The sequence below is a fragment of the Zalophus californianus genome, chromosome 3 (genome assembly GCF_009762305.2).
Source record: "Zalophus californianus isolate mZalCal1 chromosome 3, mZalCal1.pri.v2, whole genome shotgun sequence".
Lineage (NCBI taxonomy): Eukaryota > Metazoa > Chordata > Mammalia > Carnivora > Otariidae > Zalophus > Zalophus californianus.
The window spans coordinates 134,572,488-134,593,249 of NC_045597.1; the positions used below are offsets into that span (position 1 = coordinate 134,572,488).

Sequence of the window (20,762 nt, forward strand, 5' to 3'; positions counted from 1 at the left end):
GGGAATCAAAGCACAGATGAAACATTACCTTTCAACAAAGGAAAAAAAGAATATATCCACATAAAAATATCAAACAGTGTGCGTGTGTGTGCGTGTTTGTATGTATTTTCTACTCACAAAAACTTAAGTTCTTGCAGAACAAAAAAATTATATGTTTGGACACATCTGTAAATCAAAATTTTAACAATGGTCTTCTCTATGGATGGGATCATGGTCTATATTGTTTTATTATGTTCTTTCACACTTTCCCAACTTTCTAGGTATAATAAGCATTTAATTATTTAAAAATCTTTTTGTCCATTGAACTATAAAGAGTAGTTCATCATTAATGCAGAAAATTTAGAAAATAAATAAAAGCAGAAAGGGAAAAAACAATACCTAGAACCTACCAATGTACTGCTTTCAGAGGTTAAGAAAATATATCTCAGTTATATTATTTAATATTCTCTCAGAAAAAAGAACATTAATGGAAACACAGAATTGAGATAATAAAAACTAATAACTGACTATCATTCAGACATGAAGAAAGAGTGGATTCCAGTTTCCTCTTAGCTGCTAAATCTTCATTTTAAAAGAGGATTAATAAGTCACCACTTACAAAGGCTGAATTCAGGTATTTGGAGATTATTTAGAAGTAAATTTTAATACTGCCTTCCCTCCTGGCCCAAAGTATTTTTAATATTTAAGTATTCATGTAAATATAAGTAATATCTAACATTCATGCTCACTGGCAAGGATTAAAAAAAAGGCAAATTAAAATGGAGGCTTACAGTTGTGGTAAATTGGGTCTAACAAAGGGATCATTCTCTGCTCCATTGACTGCTTTGTTTTTCCTTTGTTTTGGTTCAGAATTGGTAGAGGGTGCCTGAGAATTATTAGCTGTGGGAGGTTTGCGTTTGGCTAGAAGTTTCCTTTGCCTTTCAATATCTTCCCTTTGCTGATTCACCCATTCTTGTTGCCTGTATAAAAATAAATGTAAAAAACCATATTAACTTTTCATTACTCTTCACAGTTAAAACATGAATATATTAATAAACATGAAAAAGCATATAACATAAACAAAAATTATGGTTCCACTTTTTTGGACCTACTTGTACTCACTGTCCAGGTCTCATCTGAAGCATTCATTTCTAAATTCCCTAAATCCCCTGAACCAGGGAAAGATGTATTGCTATACTTAATGTCATGGTACCTTCTAGATCTCCAGCTCCTTCTTCCTAGTAAGTATCATTCTAATGAGAACAGAGACCACATCTATTTTATATCCTATCGTATCCCTAGTGCCCAGCATAATCATCAACACATACTAGGAATTCAGTTAAATACTTGCTCAATGAAACAAATAGGCTATTAAAGAACAGAGATAAGCATGGAGTGAATTTTAAACGTGCATCTCATCACTTTGTGTTTGTAGAAAAACTTTAAAAGGACAATTAATTTAATAAAGTGTTATTTTCTAAATTTGTCTTTGTCAGAAAGATTTTGGGAATGTGCAAGCACTACCCTGAAATGAAACAAAAACTGACCTAAATATAAGAAATTTATGAGGAAAGAATTTTGACAATTTGAAGGAAACAAGAAAAAAAAATAAGGGAAACAAGAAAAATTAGCATGGCTATGAAAAATGAGCAATTAATAAAAGTAAAAATATTACTGCTTCCCATTCAGGAATCTGAAGCTTACTAATTCTAAAAAATACTAAATATCATGTGTATTATAAAAATATAGGTTAGAGATTTCAGCAATTTGACCAGAGCAAGAGTAGGTGACAGTGAAGCTTTTTAAAACTATCCCTGGGCGCCTGGGTGGCTCGGTTGGTTGAGCGACTGCCTTCGGTTCAGGTCATGATCCTGGAGTCCTGGGATCGAGTCCCGCATCGGGCTCCCCGCTCAGCAGGGGGTCTGCTTCTCCCTCTGACCCTCTTCCCTCTCGTACTCTCTATCTCTCTTTCTCTCTCTCTCAAATAAATGAATAAAATCTTTAAAAAAAAAAAAAAAAAACTATCCCATCACACAACTTGTTCTCACAGTAACCATGTTCCCATTTCGGTCACCTCAACATGCTAAGAAAAAAATTTTAAAACTTCACATGGTTATGATACTTAGATTCAAACAAGACAAATGTTTCAATTCCTTGGCTCCCCACCCCACTCAAAGCAGAACTACGGAACCTCTACTCTGCTGACCCAAAATTGTCTTTACATACATTGCCTATTCCTACGATTCTAGCCAGACAGTAGTAGAGTATGACCAGAATGAAAGAATCAATAGCCACCCAGGCAGAAGAGTAAAAGGGTGGAGAAAATTCAAGAATAGCAAAGCTAGAACAGGAGTTTAATCCAGTTTTCTTTTGTTAAGAGAAATAAATAACTTCATTTTATTAAAATAGTTAATTTATAAAGCTAGTTTAGAGCACAATCAAGATGTTATAAATGAAAACAAATGGCAATAATCCTAATGTTTAAAATCCTAATAAGTAAAGAGCTACTGGAATAAATATAAAGCTAGTATCTGTTTATTTAGGAATGACTACACAATTTAGAGATTATTAATTTAATATTACTAATATTTATTTCTTTTCTCATCCACCAACTACTTTGGGTTATGTCACTGATAAACTACTTAGTTTACACTGATAAGCAGCTTTATTTAAAATCTGCATATGTAACAACACATAGTAGGCCCTCAATACAAGAAATGCAAGTAACGTTTTAAAAACTAGATGACTTATTATAAAAGGATGTAACTTAGGAACGGCCAAATTGAAGAGATGCATAGAACAAGGTATGGGGTAAGGGTAGGGCTTCCAGGCTCTCTTTAATTGTACAATTCTCCCAAACCTCCATGTATTTCACGAACCCAGAGGCTCCAATTTTGCTCTTGACAGCTTGATAAAGAAATTTTTACTACAAACACAGCTTATATTTTAGATTTGTTATTTTTAGTTTGTATTTAAGGTTATATTATGTAGCCTATTTTATTCATTATCAGGACAACTGTAGATCTGAGTTTAGTAGCAGAGGCTCTTACTTATTTAACATGCAAAAATCATGGTTTCTATCCCAAATATATCTCCTATTCTCTACCTTACACTGTCAGCATTTTAGCTCAAGCCTAATCACCTTAACATCTGGATACCTCAGCTGTCAATAATTTATCTTCCTTCCAATATTAGGCCCACATTACCACCAGTTATCTTTCTAAAACTCAGTTCTGACCACACACACTACATACAAACCTTTAATAGCTCCATATTATCCATAGAATTAAAAGCCAAACTCTCTAGCATCACAAGAACTATGTTCTTCATTATGGTACACCTATCACCCAGCACAGCTGGTGTTGAACAAAAGCTGAATAATCAACTGTGAGAGAGAGAAGGCCATTCTGTGCGAAGTCCTGGGAACTAGTGTTTGAAACAGCCATGTTTATATATGGAGATACATTTTGTCTCCATTTTCCATATAACTCTAGGAAATCTGATGTAGATGCTGGTACTACTCCTGTTTTTGAGGTTTAAAAAAATTTTCCAGTGAAAACAAAAAAGCAGCACAGGTCCTGGCTCCTTAATACATAGTCAATCTATCCCTAACTACCATCATCTGAACTCAATTTCTGTTTTAAAGTTTGCCTCAGAAATACTAGAGCTACATATTCCTCAACTGATTTATGCATTATTGTATCTGAAGCAGAAGAGAAAAAGTTCCTGTCTTTTCCATAGGAACAGAAAGCAGGCAAGGGCTGAATATTAACACTGAAGTAAGGACTGGGGAATGTGGAAAAAACTAAGTAGAAAAATCCCAAGATACATACATAGATACATATATACATGTACATACACACACACACACACACACACACACACACACACACACATACATATAAATCTTCCAATGAAAATTAAAATATTCTCCCAAGTCATCTATATAGCTAGAAGATCAGTTTATATTTTGGAAAGTCATACTTAGAATAATACATCATATAATATGGATGAATGCTAACTAATCAAGAAGTCTGCTAAAGCTGAAATTGTAATACTTTTGTTTTATGTTCCTTTCAAATGTACTAAATTCTGTGATTTCAAAGAGCAGTAAGGAGTAGAAATAGAACATAATTCCAAATCTATAATCTTTGGAAGTAACAAAAACTCAAAGGAACACTACATTTTTTAAAATGTAAGAATGACTAACTTCACAAGATTCTGAAACGCAAAACCATCTGTCCATTGTTCAGTAAATGAAGCACCATGTCTAACTGTTGTGAAGTGCCCAAGGCGTAATCGGTCTTGCATACTCTTCTCTCTGCTTGACAGTTTTTCTTGTGTACTCTGAAAAAAGGAAAAATCATCAATTTTATTCATTTAAATTTAAAACTGTACAAGGTGAAAAGGGGCCAGTGGAATGAAAAGGAAATTCACTGAACTTTTAACTTACCTTTTCAATAAGCAGCTTCTTGCTCATTGATATGCACTTATTTAATCGTTCTTTGTATTTTTCAAGTAATTTTTGTTGTTCATCTATCTGCCGTCTGAGATCACAGTTAGCCTACAACATAAGTAAAAATAGAAAAGGTCTAGAATTTGTGTATATGGGACACTTTGGAATATTCTTACACTCTGAATAAATTACATAAAAAGAAAGGATTAATAAATTAAGTATTTGAGTATGATGTTAAATAATTTTATTTCTTAAAAAAATTTTTATTTATTTATTTGACAGAGAGAGACAGGCGAGAGAGGGAACACAATCAGGGGGAGCTGGAGAGGGAGAAGCAGGCTTCCCGCGGAGCAGGGAGGCTGATGAGGAACTCAATCCCAGGATCCTGGGATCGTGACCTGAGCCGAAAGCAGACACTTGCTTAATGACTGAGCCACCCAGGTGCCCCTAAAATAATTTTTTTTAAACATCTACTAACCATGTGTAATACTGTTAAATGCTGCATAATTGTGCAGCGTAAAGTACATGGAATTTGTATCCATACCCCATGGGTTCAAATCAGCACCATAAGGTATGTAACCTTGGCTAAGTTAAGTCAGCTATCTGAACTTTACCTTATTTTTTTTTTTTGTATTTCTAGAACAGAGGCAATACCAGCTACTTCACTTAGTTAAAAATAACTAAAATATAGTATATAAAGTGTCTAACACTTAAAAATAAATGTGAGTTCTCTTCCATCTTTTTTAACTGATAGTTTTTCTTCATTAAACTTGTGGATGGCACTATAGATGCCTACCTAATAGCTAACTATTTCCACCATCTTTCTTGGCAACAAGATACCAATTTTGTTGACTTTGTAGGAAGCCACATTGATCAGGGAAGGGGCCTTTCTCTAAGCTCAGGAGATGAGCTGGATTAGTCTAGTACAGTGACAAAAGAATAACCTGGAGGACTTGTTGTAATACAGATTGCTGGGACACACTCCCAGAGGAGTTTCTTTGTAAGTAGGTCCCCAGTAATGGATGCTTCTGGTCTGGGAATCAACTTTGAGAACCACAGGTCTAGGCCAATCAAGGTGGAAGGCAAAAGACAGTGGCATAATATATTGCAAATGCTAGGAGAAAATATCTGCCAATTTAAATTATATACCTAATCAAAATGTTTTTCAAGGAAAAGGGTAAAATAAAGAGACTCTCAGAAGAACAAAGATGGAATTTAGCAAGAACGAAGCCATTTCATTAGGTGCAATTCAAACAAAATCCCAACAAACTCCGTGTGTGAGACAGTCTTCCTCAACAAATGGTGTTGGGAAAATTGGACAGACACATGCAGAAGAATGAAACTGGACCATTTTCTTACACCATACACAAGAATAGACTCAAAATGGATGAAAGACCTAAATGTGAGACAGCAATCCATCAAAATCCTAGGGGTGAACACAGGCAGCAACCTCTTCCACCTCGACCACAACGACTTCTTGCTAGACACATCTCCAAAGGCAAGAGAAGCAAAGGCAAAAACGAACTACTGGGACTTCATCAAGATAAAAAGCTTTTGCACAGCAAAGGAAACAGTCAACAAAACCAAATGACAACTTACAGAATGGGAGAAGATATGTGCAAATGTCTTATCAGATAAAGGGCTAGTATCCAAAATCTATAAAGAACTTATCAAACTCAACCCAGAGAATAATCCAACCAAGAAATGGGCAGAAGACAGGAACAGACATTTCTCCAAAGAAGACATCCAAATGGCCAAGAGACACATGAAAAAACGCTCAACATCACTCAGCATCAGGGAAATACAAATCAAAACCACAATGTAATACTACTTCACACTGGTCAGAATGGCTAACAGGGCGCCTGGGTGGCTCAGTTGGTTGAGCGACTGCCTTCGGCTCGGGTCATGATCCTGGGGTCCCGGGATCGAGTCCCACATCGGGCTCCCTGCTCAGCAGGGAGTCTGCTTCTCCCTCTGACCCTCTTCCCTCTCGTGCTTTCTGTCTCTCATTCTCTCTCTCTCTCTCAAATAAATGAATAAAATCTTTAAAAAAAAAAAAAAGAATGGCTAACATTCACAAGGCAGGAAATAACAAATGTTGGCAAGGATACGGAGAAAGGGGAACCCTCCTACACTGTTGATGGGAATGCAAGCTGGTGCAGCCACTCTGGAAAACAGTATGGAGGTTCCTCCAAAAGTTGAAAATAGAGCTACCTTACGACCCAGCAATTGCACTACTAGGTATTTACCCCAAGGGTACAAATGTAGGGATCCGAAGGGGTACATGCACCCCGATGTTTATAGCAGCAATGTCCACAATAGCCAAACTGGAAAGAGCCAAGATGTCCATCAACAGATGAATGGATAAAGAAGATGTGGTATTATATATATACAATAGAATATTATGCAGCCATCAAAAAATTGAAATCTTGCCATTTGCAATGATGTGGATGGAACTAGAGGGTATTATGCTAAGCGAAATAAGTCAATCAGAGAAAGAGAATTATCATATGATCTCACTGATATATGGAATTTAAGAAACAAGGCAGAGGATCATAGGGGAAGAGAGGAAAAAATGAAACAAGACGAAACCAGAGAGGGAGACAAACCATAAGAGACTCTTAATCATAGGAAACAAATGAGGGTTGCTGGAGGGGAGGGGGGTGGAGGGATGGGGTAACTGGATGATAGACATTAAGGAGGGCATGTGATGTAATGAACAGTAGGTATTATATAAGACTGAGGAATCACAGGCCTATACCTTTGAAAGCAATTAATACATTATATGTTAATTAACTGAATTTAAATAGAAAATGATTTAAAAGTAAAAGAAAAAAACAAAACCCACAGGCAAACAGTAACCCATTAAGAAAAATGAGTAAAAAAATATGATTGGTTATTTCTCAGAAGAAACGCAGTTAATAAATATTTTAAAAGATGCTAGAAAATAGAGAACACAATAAAAGATAAAAGACACTGGGGCGCCTGGGTGGCTCAGTCGTTAAGCGTCTGCCTTCGGCTCAGGTCATGATCCCAGGGTCCTGGGATCGAGCCCATCAGGCTCCCTGCTCAGCTGGAAGCCTGCTTCTCCCTCTCCCACTCCCCCTGCTTGTGTTCCCTCTCTCGCTGTCTCTCTCTGTCAAATAAATAAAATCTTAAAAAAAAAAAAAGATAAAAGACACTGTTACATCCACCAAATTGGCCAAGAAATTTATTATATCCGATTATAATAAGCCTTAGCAAAGATAATAAGCAACAACATTATTTACTGCCCATTGCTGATAGGAGTGTAAATTAATCCAACCGCTTTGGGGAAAATTTGGCATTATAAAGCAAAACTGAACATGCCATGTACTCTGGCCACGTATCTCTTAAAGCATATACTGTTAAGACAAATTTTTCCACATTTGCCCTAAAAGACATGTACAATAATGTTCTTAGCAGAACTGTTCGTATTAGCAAAAAGTAGAAACAAAATGTCCACCAAGAGCAGAAAAAATAAATTATGGTATATTCATATAATGTCTTACTATATATAATATAGCATGAAATGAACAAAGTACATGGCAATTCCACATATAACGTTTAGTGAAAACAAGCAGAGCAAAAGGGTACAGACAGCGTAATTTTATGTAAAGTTCAAAAATAAACTGAAGGGTGCCTGGGTGGCTCAGTCGGTTAAGCGTCTGCCTTCAGCTCAGGTCATGATCCCAGGGTCCTGGGATCAAGTGCCATGTCGGGCTTCCTGCTCAGCGGGGAGTCTGCTTCTCTGACCCTCCCCTGGGGCTTGTGCACTCTCTCTCTCTCTCACTGTCTCTCTCAAATAAATAAAATTTAAAAAAATAAACAAACAAATATGTTAAGAATGTATAGATACATGTGATAAAACCGTAATAATAAGGCATAATAAATACAGAACTTAGAACAGTTAATGGTAAAAGAATGTGAGAGAGTGACTGGGATGGGATCAGAAAAGGCAAGCTGGATGTTTCAAAGGTATCGGTAATTGTGGTAGGATCACAGATACGACATTGGTTTTATTGAGTTTTTATACCAATAGTTCTCAATGCTGGCTTAAATTATAATCATCTGGAGGAGCTTTGTTTTGGTTTTTGTTTTTTGGAGGAGCTTTAAAACTACCAATTCCCAAGCCCACATCACATCAATTTAATCAGAACCCCTCACTTTTGGAGTTTAGGCATGGGTACCTTTATAAAGTGCCTCCCACCCTTCCCATTTGGTGATTCTACCGAGCAGCAAGGGGTGAGAACCACTGCTTCTTACCTTACTCACATTATAAGTATTTTCTGATGTGTCCTTTTATAAAGTTTCCATTAAAAATCTCACAGGATTGCAGTAGTTACTTCATCTTGTATAATATCAAATGTCAGGTTTATAACAAAATCAATTACCTTTAAAACTAACATGAAATGGCCATCGGTCTTATGATAGCTGATCAAATAAAAATAAATTTTACAAACTTCCCTGTATTTCTCCAACTGTTTCTCAGTTCACATTTATTTACTAAAGATTTTTTTATGTATTTTAGAGAGAACATGAGTGGGAGGAGCAGAGGGAGGGAGAGAGAGAAGCTCAAGCAGACTCCATTGTGAGCCCAACTTGGGGCTCAATCTCATGACTCTGAGATCAAGACCTGAGCTGAAACCAAGAGTTGGACGCTTAACCAACTGTGCCACCCAGATGCCCCCCTCAATTTACATTTAAAGAGCTAATAATTTTCGCTTTAAAATAGTGATTTTCACGTACTTAAAGCTACCAGCAAAAGCTTATTTTTTCCCAGCTAAAGAATATTTTACAATGCTAAGTATTTCCTCAAGTTTTATTATTTCCAAATAATTTACTCAATTTTCTCCCCCTCCATGACTTATTATCCTTATTACTCTCCAAGACTACTTACCCTGAGCAAGTCATCTATACGACCTTCCTTCTTTTCCAGGTCCTGGTTTTTATTACTTTCTAATGCTGCTAATTTCAGCATTGTGAGATCAGTCTAAAGGAAAGAAAGCTATTTTATTATCTCCATTATACATATCATTGCATGCAAATATAAAACTAGATTTTAGTGCTTGTAAAAACAAAGAAAATATTTGAATCTGTGTATATAAAAGTTATCCCAAAAAAGTCTTAGTACAGTTTTAAGGTTTTAACATCTTCAGAAGTGTAAGTTCTATAAGCTTACAAAGAAACATTTAAAAAACTGATTACTAAAAGTTTTAGGATATTGTTATGTTCTTCATTAAAATTCAATATAACCCCTGCTTTGTGCTATCAACTCTAGTTGATTTTTGAACATGGCAAAAACTTTCATGAGCTATTCATTGACTGAAAGCAATGTACTTGTAATCCCAGCCTAAAGATCATCCAAAGAAAGAAGTTTTGATGCATGTACAACAGCTTGGACATGACCTAACAGAAAAGTCTAATGGCAATAAACTGGACTAATAAAGGTGGCTAAGCAAAAGATCTACTCTTCCAATCCCCGTGGTCTGCTATAGTAAAATACAAAAACTGTCACATGTAAAAAGTTAAAATGAAAAACTTAGTACTCAAAATTCATAAAATCAAATAAGCATAAAAGATGTCTAATTTTCAAATGATATCTGTAAGTGTATAGCATATATGAATATACATAGACACCCCAAATGACCTACTTTAATGTTCACTTATGACAAATATAATAGCTTCAGGAAAACATTGATTATATGTATTTGGATGGTATGTTCAAAAAGAAGCAGTAAACAAAAACTGACATGTCATGCTTGTTCTGTTTCTTACAAGTTATACAAAAAATTTTATTTACTATTTACCTGAGTAATTTTAAAGGATAACTGCTTTGGTTGTATAATAGGGTGGTCCCCAAAAGCTAACGCAGTAGGAGAAGGGCTATTCGGTCGAACCTTAGAAAAAGATTAAAATTTTTACATTAGCAAGAAAAAGATAGGCTTTTGCTCAGCAATAACTACTTAACACTTCTTAAGTTTTTATCAGGATAACAACTGAATTAAAACATAATTGATTTTTCACAACTTTTAATCATTTTATTCAAGAAGCACTCATTTTTAGAGTACCCTCCCTTACATAAGGCACAGTGGAAAAAACAACCATATATTCCCTGCCCTCAAACTTACATTCTAGAACCATAAAAAAATTTTTTAATGCTTTCAATCTGTTAAATATATACAGTATATTAGGAGAAATACAGTATTTCAAAACAAAAATATTAAAAACAGATGATGATGGTTCAAAAAGTAAAACTGAAAAGACCCTAATATAGAACTCTTAGTACCAAGGACAATAATGCACATCCATATAGAATATAATATCAGTTTACTGATGAGTTTCATGGTTTATCTAGTTACTAGTTTTAAAACACATCATCGAAAACAGACTATATCATTGTATCAATGCCATCACTATAACTCAAAATTATTGAGTCTGACACTTTATTTTGCATATGGCAATATGATGTAGCCAAGGTACAAAAGGAGTAAGACACAACTAAGTGTGTGTCTACAGGCAAGGCATAGAAGGGGACACTGGAAGTAAAAACAGGGTACTTGAAAAAAATAAGAGCTACTCCGATTTTAAAAAAATCCTTAATTCATTTTTAAATTACTGAAAGCCAATGCTGCTTTTCTGGTTAGACATTAAATTTTCATATAATAAAAGTAAAGAAAAAAGGAGATCCAATAAGCAAAACAATGCATATAAATAGAACTAGATCTTAAAACACTAGCAACAAACCAAAAAGTTGTAAGATAATTTTTAGGCCCAAGATCCTTCTCCTATGTTGAACTAAAATGATCCAGGAATAGGGCGCCTGAGTGGCTCAGTTGGTTGAGTGACTGCCTTCGGCTCAGGTCATGATCCTGGAGTCCCAGGATCGAGTCCCACATCGGGCTCCCTGCTCAGCAGGGAGTCTGCTTCTCCCTCTGACCCTCCCTCCTCTCATGTGCTCTCTCTCACTCTCTCTCTCAAATAAATAAAATCTTTTTTAAATAAATAAATAAAATAAAATGATCCAGGAATAAAGGGTGCCTACCTTTCTCTTAAGGAGAGTTAGAAATTAGAAATCAATAATTGAATATGGATTGATACAAGAGTATTCATTTTAGTCCCATAGGCTCGACAGCATTCTTTTATAGAAACTTTATTTCTTGGATATAATTAATTCAGGAAATCTTTAACTTAAGGATCTCACTTGAAGAAATAAAGTTCTAAGAGCATCAGATCATTAAAAAGAATTTAACTGGGCACCTGGGTGGCTCAGTTGGTTAAGCGACTGCCTTTGGCTCAGGTCATGATCCTGGAGTCCCCGGATGCTTGGGACTGCTTGGCAGGGAGTCTGCTTCTCCCTCTGACCCTCCCCCCTCTCATGTGCTCACTCTCTCTCATAAATAAATAAAATCTTTAAAAAATAAATAAATAAAAAGAATTTAACTCACAGAATGATTTTCTAAAAAGATAAACACAAATAAATATATGTAGAAATTTTCAATGAAAAGTTAATCTGTATACATATACATATAGGTTCAGCAGACAGAAGACTATCTACACATGTGAAAACTTACAGATGAAGAAGGAGTGGAATGTGAATGTGAATTTTGAGGAGAACGGATCGCAGGAGGTATGCCTCTTACTGGACTTGAGCCATTCCCACCTTGGTACTGAGAAAAAAAAAGGAAACATCACTCTTTATTAGAAGAGGTTTAGCTAGATGTTATTTTTGACATGACAATAAGAATTGATTTAAATATATCTTCTTTTAAATTAAATTCGGCAGTGATTTAAACGGGTCAAGAAAAAGGAAAACTAAGGTCAGTTACAGCCGAGTCCTAAAAGACTCGGAGAGAATACTGATCACAAGAATGTGAAAAGACTATGTTTAGTAAAGACCCTTATTTCCTGAACATTCTGACTATAATTTGTTACTGTGGCAGACTCAAATTAATTTCCCCCAAACAATGAACATATATTATTTTTCCTTCAAATTTTAATACAGTTCTGTTATAAATGTTTGTTGAAGGGGCACCTGGGTGGCTCAGTCGTTAAGTGTCTGCCTTCGGCTCAGGTCATGATCCCAGGGTTCTGGGATCAAGCCCCACACTGGGCTCCCTGCTCAGCGGGAAGCCTGCTTCTCCCTCTCCCACTTTCCCTGCTTATGTTCCCTCTCTCACTGCGTCTCTCTGTCAAATAAATAAATAAAATCTTTAAATAAATAAATAAATGTTGAAGCAGTATAATCCCTAATACCCCTAATTTAACATATTTACAAGTAGATATTAGTGAATGTAATAAACCATCTTAAAACAGAATCATCATTCTCAAAATGTTAAAAATCCAAATGTTTGTAAGTACTATATAAAAAATTACACAGCTCAAGTCCCTTCCCTTTAACAGCACAAAATCTTATAAAAATCAATCTTTCTTTTATGCACAACATGCATTACAGTGCATGACCTAGGTACATATGAAGAGAAGCCACCTAATGTATTCTATAGCTACCTCTCAAATTTCTCATGTTTCTTTACCAACAAAAGGAGGAGAAAATTCACTGCTACTGGCTTCCTCTCAGGGTATTAAGAGAAGACAAGAGATGAGGACCTCCTAGTGTATTTTCCTGTAACCTAGGGACTTTGTCTAATTTTTTTTAATCTACAGTGCCTAAGCAGAACTCATGGCACATGAAGAGCATTCAAGAGACTTGAGATTTATTTATCTGAATTGATCCAAGCTTTGCTAAGATTGTTAACTGAAACTAACACTGAGGGACTGACCTCAACTAAAGAGCACTAGGTCAGTAACACTAGACCATGGTCAGCAACAGTTTTACCATAGATTCTGTAAACCCAATTAAGAACAACAATGGATGGTAAAAAAAAATTTTTTTTAATGCAGCCCTTCCCCTGACTGGCAAATTCTGTTCTCACACTCAAGTAAATATAAATATTTTTCAACTAAGTAGATGATGTTTGTTGTTTTAACAATCATATTAACGTCCCATACTGTGAAACTGATAGCCAAAAGTATTTATGTGTAGAAGTAAGAAAATATTCTAGACAGGGTAAGAATCTAAATTTACCACTATTTATTATTTTCAGGGGCTCTTAGATTTCACACTTCTATCATTATTTAATTTCCATCTATAGGGCTCAAATGTTGCCGTGGTGCTATCATTAAGGCTGCAATGACAGCAGAAACAGTTCAAAACTAGAAGCTATTAGACTTCAACTTCTCTTTTTGCTCTTCCTTTTTTTTTTAAGATTTATCTATTTGAGAGAATGAGGGAGCACACGTGCATGCAGAAGAGAGGGACAGAGGGAGAAGGAGAGAATCTTAAGCCGACTCCATGCTAACTGGGGGAGCCCTACGTCGGGCAGGAACTCAGAGTCGGATGCTCATCCAACTGTGCCACCCGGGTGTCCCTCTTTGCTCTTCCATTTAGAATTTGACTTTAAATAGGCAACTTTACATCTCTGGTCTTCAGTTTCCTCATATGTAATATAGAAACACTAATACCTACTGTACCTATCTCCTGGGTTGTCATAAGCAAATATGTGAAAAAGTACTCTGAAAATTATGATGTGCCATTCCAATGTAAAAGTAAATTTTAAAGTTCCTAGGAAGACAGGACATTACTGCTCTAATCAAGTAGATAGTCAAAAGTTGACCTTGTGCTTCAAAGAAATTATTTCAGCCCATAGTAAAATTATAAAAATAAGTATAAAAAATAGTAAAATTATATTAAGAACTGGAGATATTTGTTAATAAACTTACTTCAAAATAGTCACTAATTTTGTGGCCACGTCCCCCAATACTTTTTCCTAAAATATAAAAGTAAAAATTTTTTACAGATTTAAAGTTAGTCATGACTACTTATCATATACTATATCAGAAAAAGAATGTGTTAAACTTAATTTCCCTAATACACATAAAAATCATCTGTTTAATAAAAAGAATGAGGGACACTGAAAAAATTATATTAAGAACCCTCAGAGGGTAAGATGACAATTTCAGAAATCCAAAAATCAAATGACATTTCAATAGTAACACGTCAATTGTTAAAGTTCCAATTACTGGAGAATCAAATAAATAAATGACATTAAAGGATCTTGTTTTTACAACTACATTATTCATATTGCTTAATGGCTATAATTTCATAAAAGCAAATCAATGAATAAAAAAAGAAAAGTGGCAACTGCATAACTGACAAACCAATTTATACCCATAAATAATAAAAAAGCTTTAACACAAAACCATACAAACTAACAATAACATGCTTTAACATGAATGTTACTTTGTAAAATATTTTGATTTTCTAAAAAGTATTCCCAAATTAATAGGATTTTTTTAATAGACTAGATTTTAAATATTGCTCTTATATGACCATATTGATAAAGTGGGTCCACACAGTTCTTTAATTAAAAGTTTTGCTCTAAAATGGACTCTTCATCACTTTTATAAATTTTGAATTAAGACGGTGCTAAGAAATAGTGTTAGAGATACTTCTTTGGATGAGAGGCACCCACCCTTCAGTGGAACTATATAAAATACATGATTTCTTCATTACAAAGAAAAATTGACAATACCATGAAATCAAAAGCTTTGGATAATACAAACATACACATTTATCAATTCAATACTGACATATTTATTTATTCAACGAATATTTGAGTGATTACACCTATGTGCCAGGCATTATTGAAATGAACAAAGATTACAATTAAAAGTTCAACAACCTTAAATTCTTTTGTGGAACAAGAAAAATTAAGTAAGTACCCAGGACTATAAATGGTACCTAGAAACTTTGAACAACAGTTTTGTACAGGTTTACTTAAGAAGTCAGAAAGGATTGTAAAGGTTTTACAGCTATACCTTGTTTCACTGAATTTCACTGATACTGTGGTTTTTGGGTTTTTTTAAACACAAATTGAAGGACCTTGCATTGAACAAGTCTACAGGCATCATTTTTCCAATAGATACCATTTGTTCACTTCATGTCTCTGTGTCACATTTTAGTAATTCTCACAATATTTCAAACTTTTTCATTATTATATGTATTTGTTATGGCAATTTGTTATCAGTGATTACAACTCACTAAAAGCTCAGGTGACAGCATTTTTCAGTAATATTTTTAAAATTAATATACGATGTTTTTTAGACACAATGCTATTGGCACACAACAGACTACAGTATAAACATACTTTTATATACACTGGAAAACCAAGAAATTCATTTGACTCGTTTATGGTAATACTTGCTTTATTGTGATTGTCTGGAACCAAACCTGTAGTATCTCTAAGGTATGCCTGTATACCCAAGGAATTTTCCTTCCCCCTATAACAACTTTCCTGCAGATTCTGAAGAAGGTGCTATTATTTAAACATGCAGAGATGGTTTGGGTTGCCTATCCAGAAGCTATGTCCCTAATTCTTTTTCCCTAACTCGACCCAAACTTGGCTCTGTTAATTCCCTCCCCCTACATACCACATGTAATATCAGGCGAAGCTAACTCCTATCTGGCCTCCATCCTAGTTCCCCTCCCCTCCTGATCAGAAATCCAATTTTGTTCAGGTATCGATCATCCCTTCTCCACAACGCCCACATTTCTAAAAGGAACTTTACCCACTTTCAATTTCAGAGATGGACCTGGTTTTTCTAAGGGCAACAGGACGTATGTTAGACATAACTGGTTAAGGAATGAATGGACTCCTGACCCAATTCTGGCCGACAAGATTACAGGACAGGTTTTCTCTGGACTTGAAGCTTACCTTCAAAGAAAGAGGGGAAAAAACACAGAAAGCCAACCTCTCTCTAAAGCAAATACAAGTGTGAAAGCTCAAGTAAATCCAGTCAAAACTGACAACCATTCTAAATACATAAGAAAATCAGACAATTCTTGTGGAGAGCAGACCACAAAGAAATAAACATGGATTCTTAAAAACATAGGTTGAATCAACCAGCCCAGAAGTCCTAATATGGGACTGCTTTTAAGTGAGTTTTTAAATCTAAAGTTGAAACTATCATAACTAATATAACTTTACACTAAATAAAGCTCCAAGTCCACTAACCACAACCTCGTGGAACTGCACTAAGACCAAAACGGAGCTCTGAGCAGACGGAGATACAAAGTACCACACATCTGTAGAAAGATGGTAGAGTGACTTAAATTTCCTTCCACACAGACAGTTGCTGCAAATATATTCCTTGATGCCAGTGCCACATGTAAGTACTAGTAAGCCATGGGTTCCTGGCTCCAGTCCTTAAAGCTAAAGAGCGGCTCCAAAACATGTAATCATATGTATAAAGTCATTATATATGACTTAAGAGCCAATTTATTGTATTTAATTTTAAGTGGCCAAATTAAATGACAATACTATTTTGTTGTCCATTATAAGAGTTTTGTAGATGACTTGAAAATCATCTTCTTAGCCTATATCACAAAGGGCAGGTATGTAAGAAAGAATGAAGAACAGGTATAGAAAAAGATGATGCTTTAATAAGCATCTCAATCATTTTTATACAGTCTTTTTCTTTTTTAAATAAAAGGAATAAGCAAGCTTTCGGTACCTGCACTTTAAAGTGACATCTAAAGTTCCTATTCAAAGACAAGAAGCCATTTCAATACTGTAATTCAGATAAAGAAAGAAAAATGAAAGGTGATAAGGTAATGTTTGCCAGGTTTGGACATGACACTTGCCTTTCTAATTCTCAAGTAAAAAAAAAATATATGGGAAATGTCAAAAAGCCTAAAAACAGTAATCATACACTACCTGTGGTACAAAAGATTTCAATTTCATATTATTCTTTCTTACGGGAAGTACATTTATGAACTCTTATTAATGCATAAATTTATAATAGCTATAGAAATGATAAAAACACAATATTACTTTTATAGTTAAGCTAGTTAATTGATTAACAATCAGACTAATTGTAAATACTTATTTAGCTCTGAAGGATTCTGCTTCACTTACCCTGACTACTTTCATTCTGGTTTTCTGCTTTTCTCTTTCTTCCTCTGGATGATTCCGATTGTTTCTTCTCTGGTGTCTACAGAAAGCAAGTTAACAGAATTTAAAGTTACAGTTTTTACATATACCATTATTACAGTCAGTATAAAAATTATTTTTATTTCAAAACAAAGACTATTTTGTTCATTAGTGCTCATGCGATGTAAATGTATAGTTACCTATATACAATTTATTTAAAAGATGAAATTTCCTACTATGTAAATTTTAAATAGTCAAAGTATAGAATCCCTTGTAAATATTACTTGAAATTCACATTTATAGAATATGACTTGAGATGGATGAAAAATCTGAGAGTAAGCAGCCTTTTAAAGCCACCCTTCACTGGATTGGGCAAAACACAATAAAAACAAGTAAAGAAAAAAAAAACCTGTGTTTTTCCTATTAGTTTTCTATTATTCATACATATTTAGTTTATAAAAGTAAACTTGGATGAAAAGAGCAGAACTCAAACCCCAATATATATATATATACAATCCCTACAATTATTATCTAACAATGAGAGCAAATTCATAGATTATGCTCTAAATCAGGGGGCAGCAAACTACAGCCCAATGGCCAAATCTGGCTAGCCACCTGTTTCTGTAAGGCCCATTATCTAGGCATGACTTCTACATTTTTAAATAACTGAAAAATTTAATAATTAAAACAATATTGTGATATGAAAATTTTAAGAAATTCAAATTTCAGTGTCCATAAATAAAGTTTTATTGGAACACAGCCACACTCGCTCATTTAACGTACTGACTATGGTTGCTTTCACACTACGACAGCAGAGTTAGTTCCCAGAGAGACTATATGGTCCACAAAGCCTAAAACAACTGGCTCTTTACAGAAGTCTGCAGATTCCCAACTCTAGGTGATTGCTTATTCTCAAATTAGCGTTTTCATCAGGCTAAAATTAACAAGTAATTTTTGTGGAGTCTGACAAGCTGTTGTGCTTAAAAATTAAAACTAAGAGCAAAAAGCACAATGCAATGGCACAAGGCCCTCAAATTCTAGAAGCTTGGCAAGTATGTCTGGTGCCAGAACAAAGAATGTTTGAATGAATGATACAACTTAAATCTCTAAAGGCAATGCAGTCCCCAAACAAGGGAAATAATCCATATTTTGTTGTGTCTGAGTAACCTATGATTAAACAGTAAGAATGACAACACATAACCTAACTTGCGTTGAGCATCTATGATTCCTCTTTAGTACTATCATGGGGATTTTAAGTTCTCTCACCCCCATTTTGTCAACATGATAACAGATTCAGAGAGGATGAAGTGAATGTTCTAGTGTCTGAATTCTTTTAACAACAGGAGTTCTATCATCTCCCCATCTTACCCTCCCATTTCCTCATGCCTAGCATACAGTTATCACTTGATAAATACATTAATGTTAAGTAATTTATTCAAGGTAACCAAGATTTAAATCAAATTCAATTCTGCATTCCCAAGGCCTAAATGCTCTTTTTTTCTCTATATGACAGACTACATGGCCTGTATCAAGAACTGAATGAATCAACAATACAAAAATATTTCAAAATTTTATCTAGTTTGTAAATAAAATTCATTATGTCCAATAAACTGCCTACATGTTTTCACAACACAAACCAGAGATCTTAAAGAAATCCACCCTAACTGGCGATCTACTCAGGAGGTAGACTGATGTACCAGCAATTTAGGGTAAATAGGTCATTAGTTATCAGACTCAGACAAATAATCTTTTATTTTCCTCAAAATAAAATAACACCAAATTAAAAATTCTAAGCTAACATTTTTATAAAGAACCTTAAAATCTATCTTAAAAGAGGATTCCCAAATAATATTTATTCACATCCTTCCCTAATCTGTTTAAAAAAAATGCAATTTAATATCAAGAAAATACGGTTTTTCACAACAGTTTAATGTTGTACTAATTTTTTAAATTTTATTTTTTTTTAAAGAATTTATTTATTTATTTGAGAGAGAGAGAATGAAAGATAGAGAGCACGAGAGGGAAGAGGGTCAGAGGGAGAAGCAGACTCCCTGCTGAGCAGGGAGCCCGACGTGGGACTCGATCCCGGGACTCCAGGATCATGACCTGAGCCGAAGGCAGTCGCTTAACCGACTGAGCCACCCAGGTGCCCTGTTGTACTAATTTTTAAGCATGACAGGATCCCATCTAAATTCCATCTTAAATCTTGACTAGCTACTTTTGAATAAACAACAACAGAAAATCACACAAAATAACACAATTCTGAAAGTTATACTGGAAACATTTTCTAAATGGTTCTGTATCATTTTCTAAAACATATTCCAAGGAACAGTGGATCATTTTGGTTGAGAGGCTACATTTTAAATGCAGAGGACAGCATGATGGTTCAACTGGGGTGAGCAAAGTTAGATTTATTTACCACAAAGCTTCTAAATGATAACATTCACTGGCTATCTCCAAAAGGGGAATGGGATGGAAAGTTACAGTGTATGAAGAAATTCTCAAACTTATTTGTAATAACATTCATTAAACACTTTATTGAATATATATTTGAAGATATTTAAGGTCTTTTTTTTTTAAGACCTATAGATTACTTAAGGAAAAACTTTGAGGCAAAATTTCCCTACCTAAATTTTAAATTTAATGGAATGGGGAAGTGGGACAGTCCTTTGAGGGAAATGTCATTTTGTTAAAAACAATGAATGAGAAAAACCCAAATGCGTAATTATTACAGTTGAAAAAAAAAACAGAAAGGCCAACAGGTTTACCTCCTTTAAACCGGAGAAGAATTTGAGAGGGGAGGGAGAAAGGATGACAAGATTAAAATTAATTTTAAGACTATAATGTATGACTAATGCAGGTAAAGAAGTTGGAAATAGGTAATAAAAAACTGAAAAGTTGAACAAAATATAAAACAAAAAAGGAAAACTGAGATATAAATAAATTCACCTATAAAGTAAATGTTTCCATTATGAACACACCATATTCTGTCCCTTCCTATAAACTCTAATCTTTTTTCACCCATGTCCTAATATTACCACCTCATTCCTTACTCTTACCTCAGATTATTTTAGACTTGTTCTGTCATCCCAAAAGAACCATAATTTCCTAAAAAGCAAGTAGCATGGGTCTCTGAAGAAGCACAGATTGAGACTAAGAATCAAACTCTGGGTCCATTATTTACCATAACTCTCAGCATGTTATTTAACCCAAGACTCCAATTTTTCACCATTTTTTTTTATGGTAATCTCTACGCCCAACATGGGGCTCGAATTCACGACCCCGAGGATTGAGTCACATGCTCTACTGACTGAGCC

The 20,762-nt window shown here is 34.7% G+C and overlaps 1 protein-coding gene across 5 annotated transcripts in view; it reads right to left on the bottom strand.

The window, feature by feature from the left end:
- Positions 1 to 20,762, bottom strand: part of TLK1 (tousled like kinase 1) — a 153,947-nt gene that overhangs the window by 46,813 nt on the left and 86,372 nt on the right. For all 5 annotated transcript variants that reach the window (XM_027591520.2, XM_027591516.2, XM_027591517.1 and 2 more), the window contains 8 exons: positions 17,431 to 17,506; positions 14,234 to 14,280; positions 12,028 to 12,123; positions 10,264 to 10,353; positions 9,354 to 9,446; positions 4,433 to 4,543; positions 4,190 to 4,326; positions 771 to 959 (listed from right to left, as the gene is read on the bottom strand). In XM_027591520.2, the coding sequence (XP_027447321.1) occupies positions 771 to 959; positions 4,190 to 4,326; positions 4,433 to 4,543; positions 9,354 to 9,446; positions 10,264 to 10,353; positions 12,028 to 12,123; positions 14,234 to 14,280; positions 17,431 to 17,506 (839 nt within the window). The remainder of the gene's footprint in view (positions 1 to 770; positions 960 to 4,189; positions 4,327 to 4,432; positions 4,544 to 9,353; positions 9,447 to 10,263; positions 10,354 to 12,027; positions 12,124 to 14,233; positions 14,281 to 17,430; positions 17,507 to 20,762) is intronic.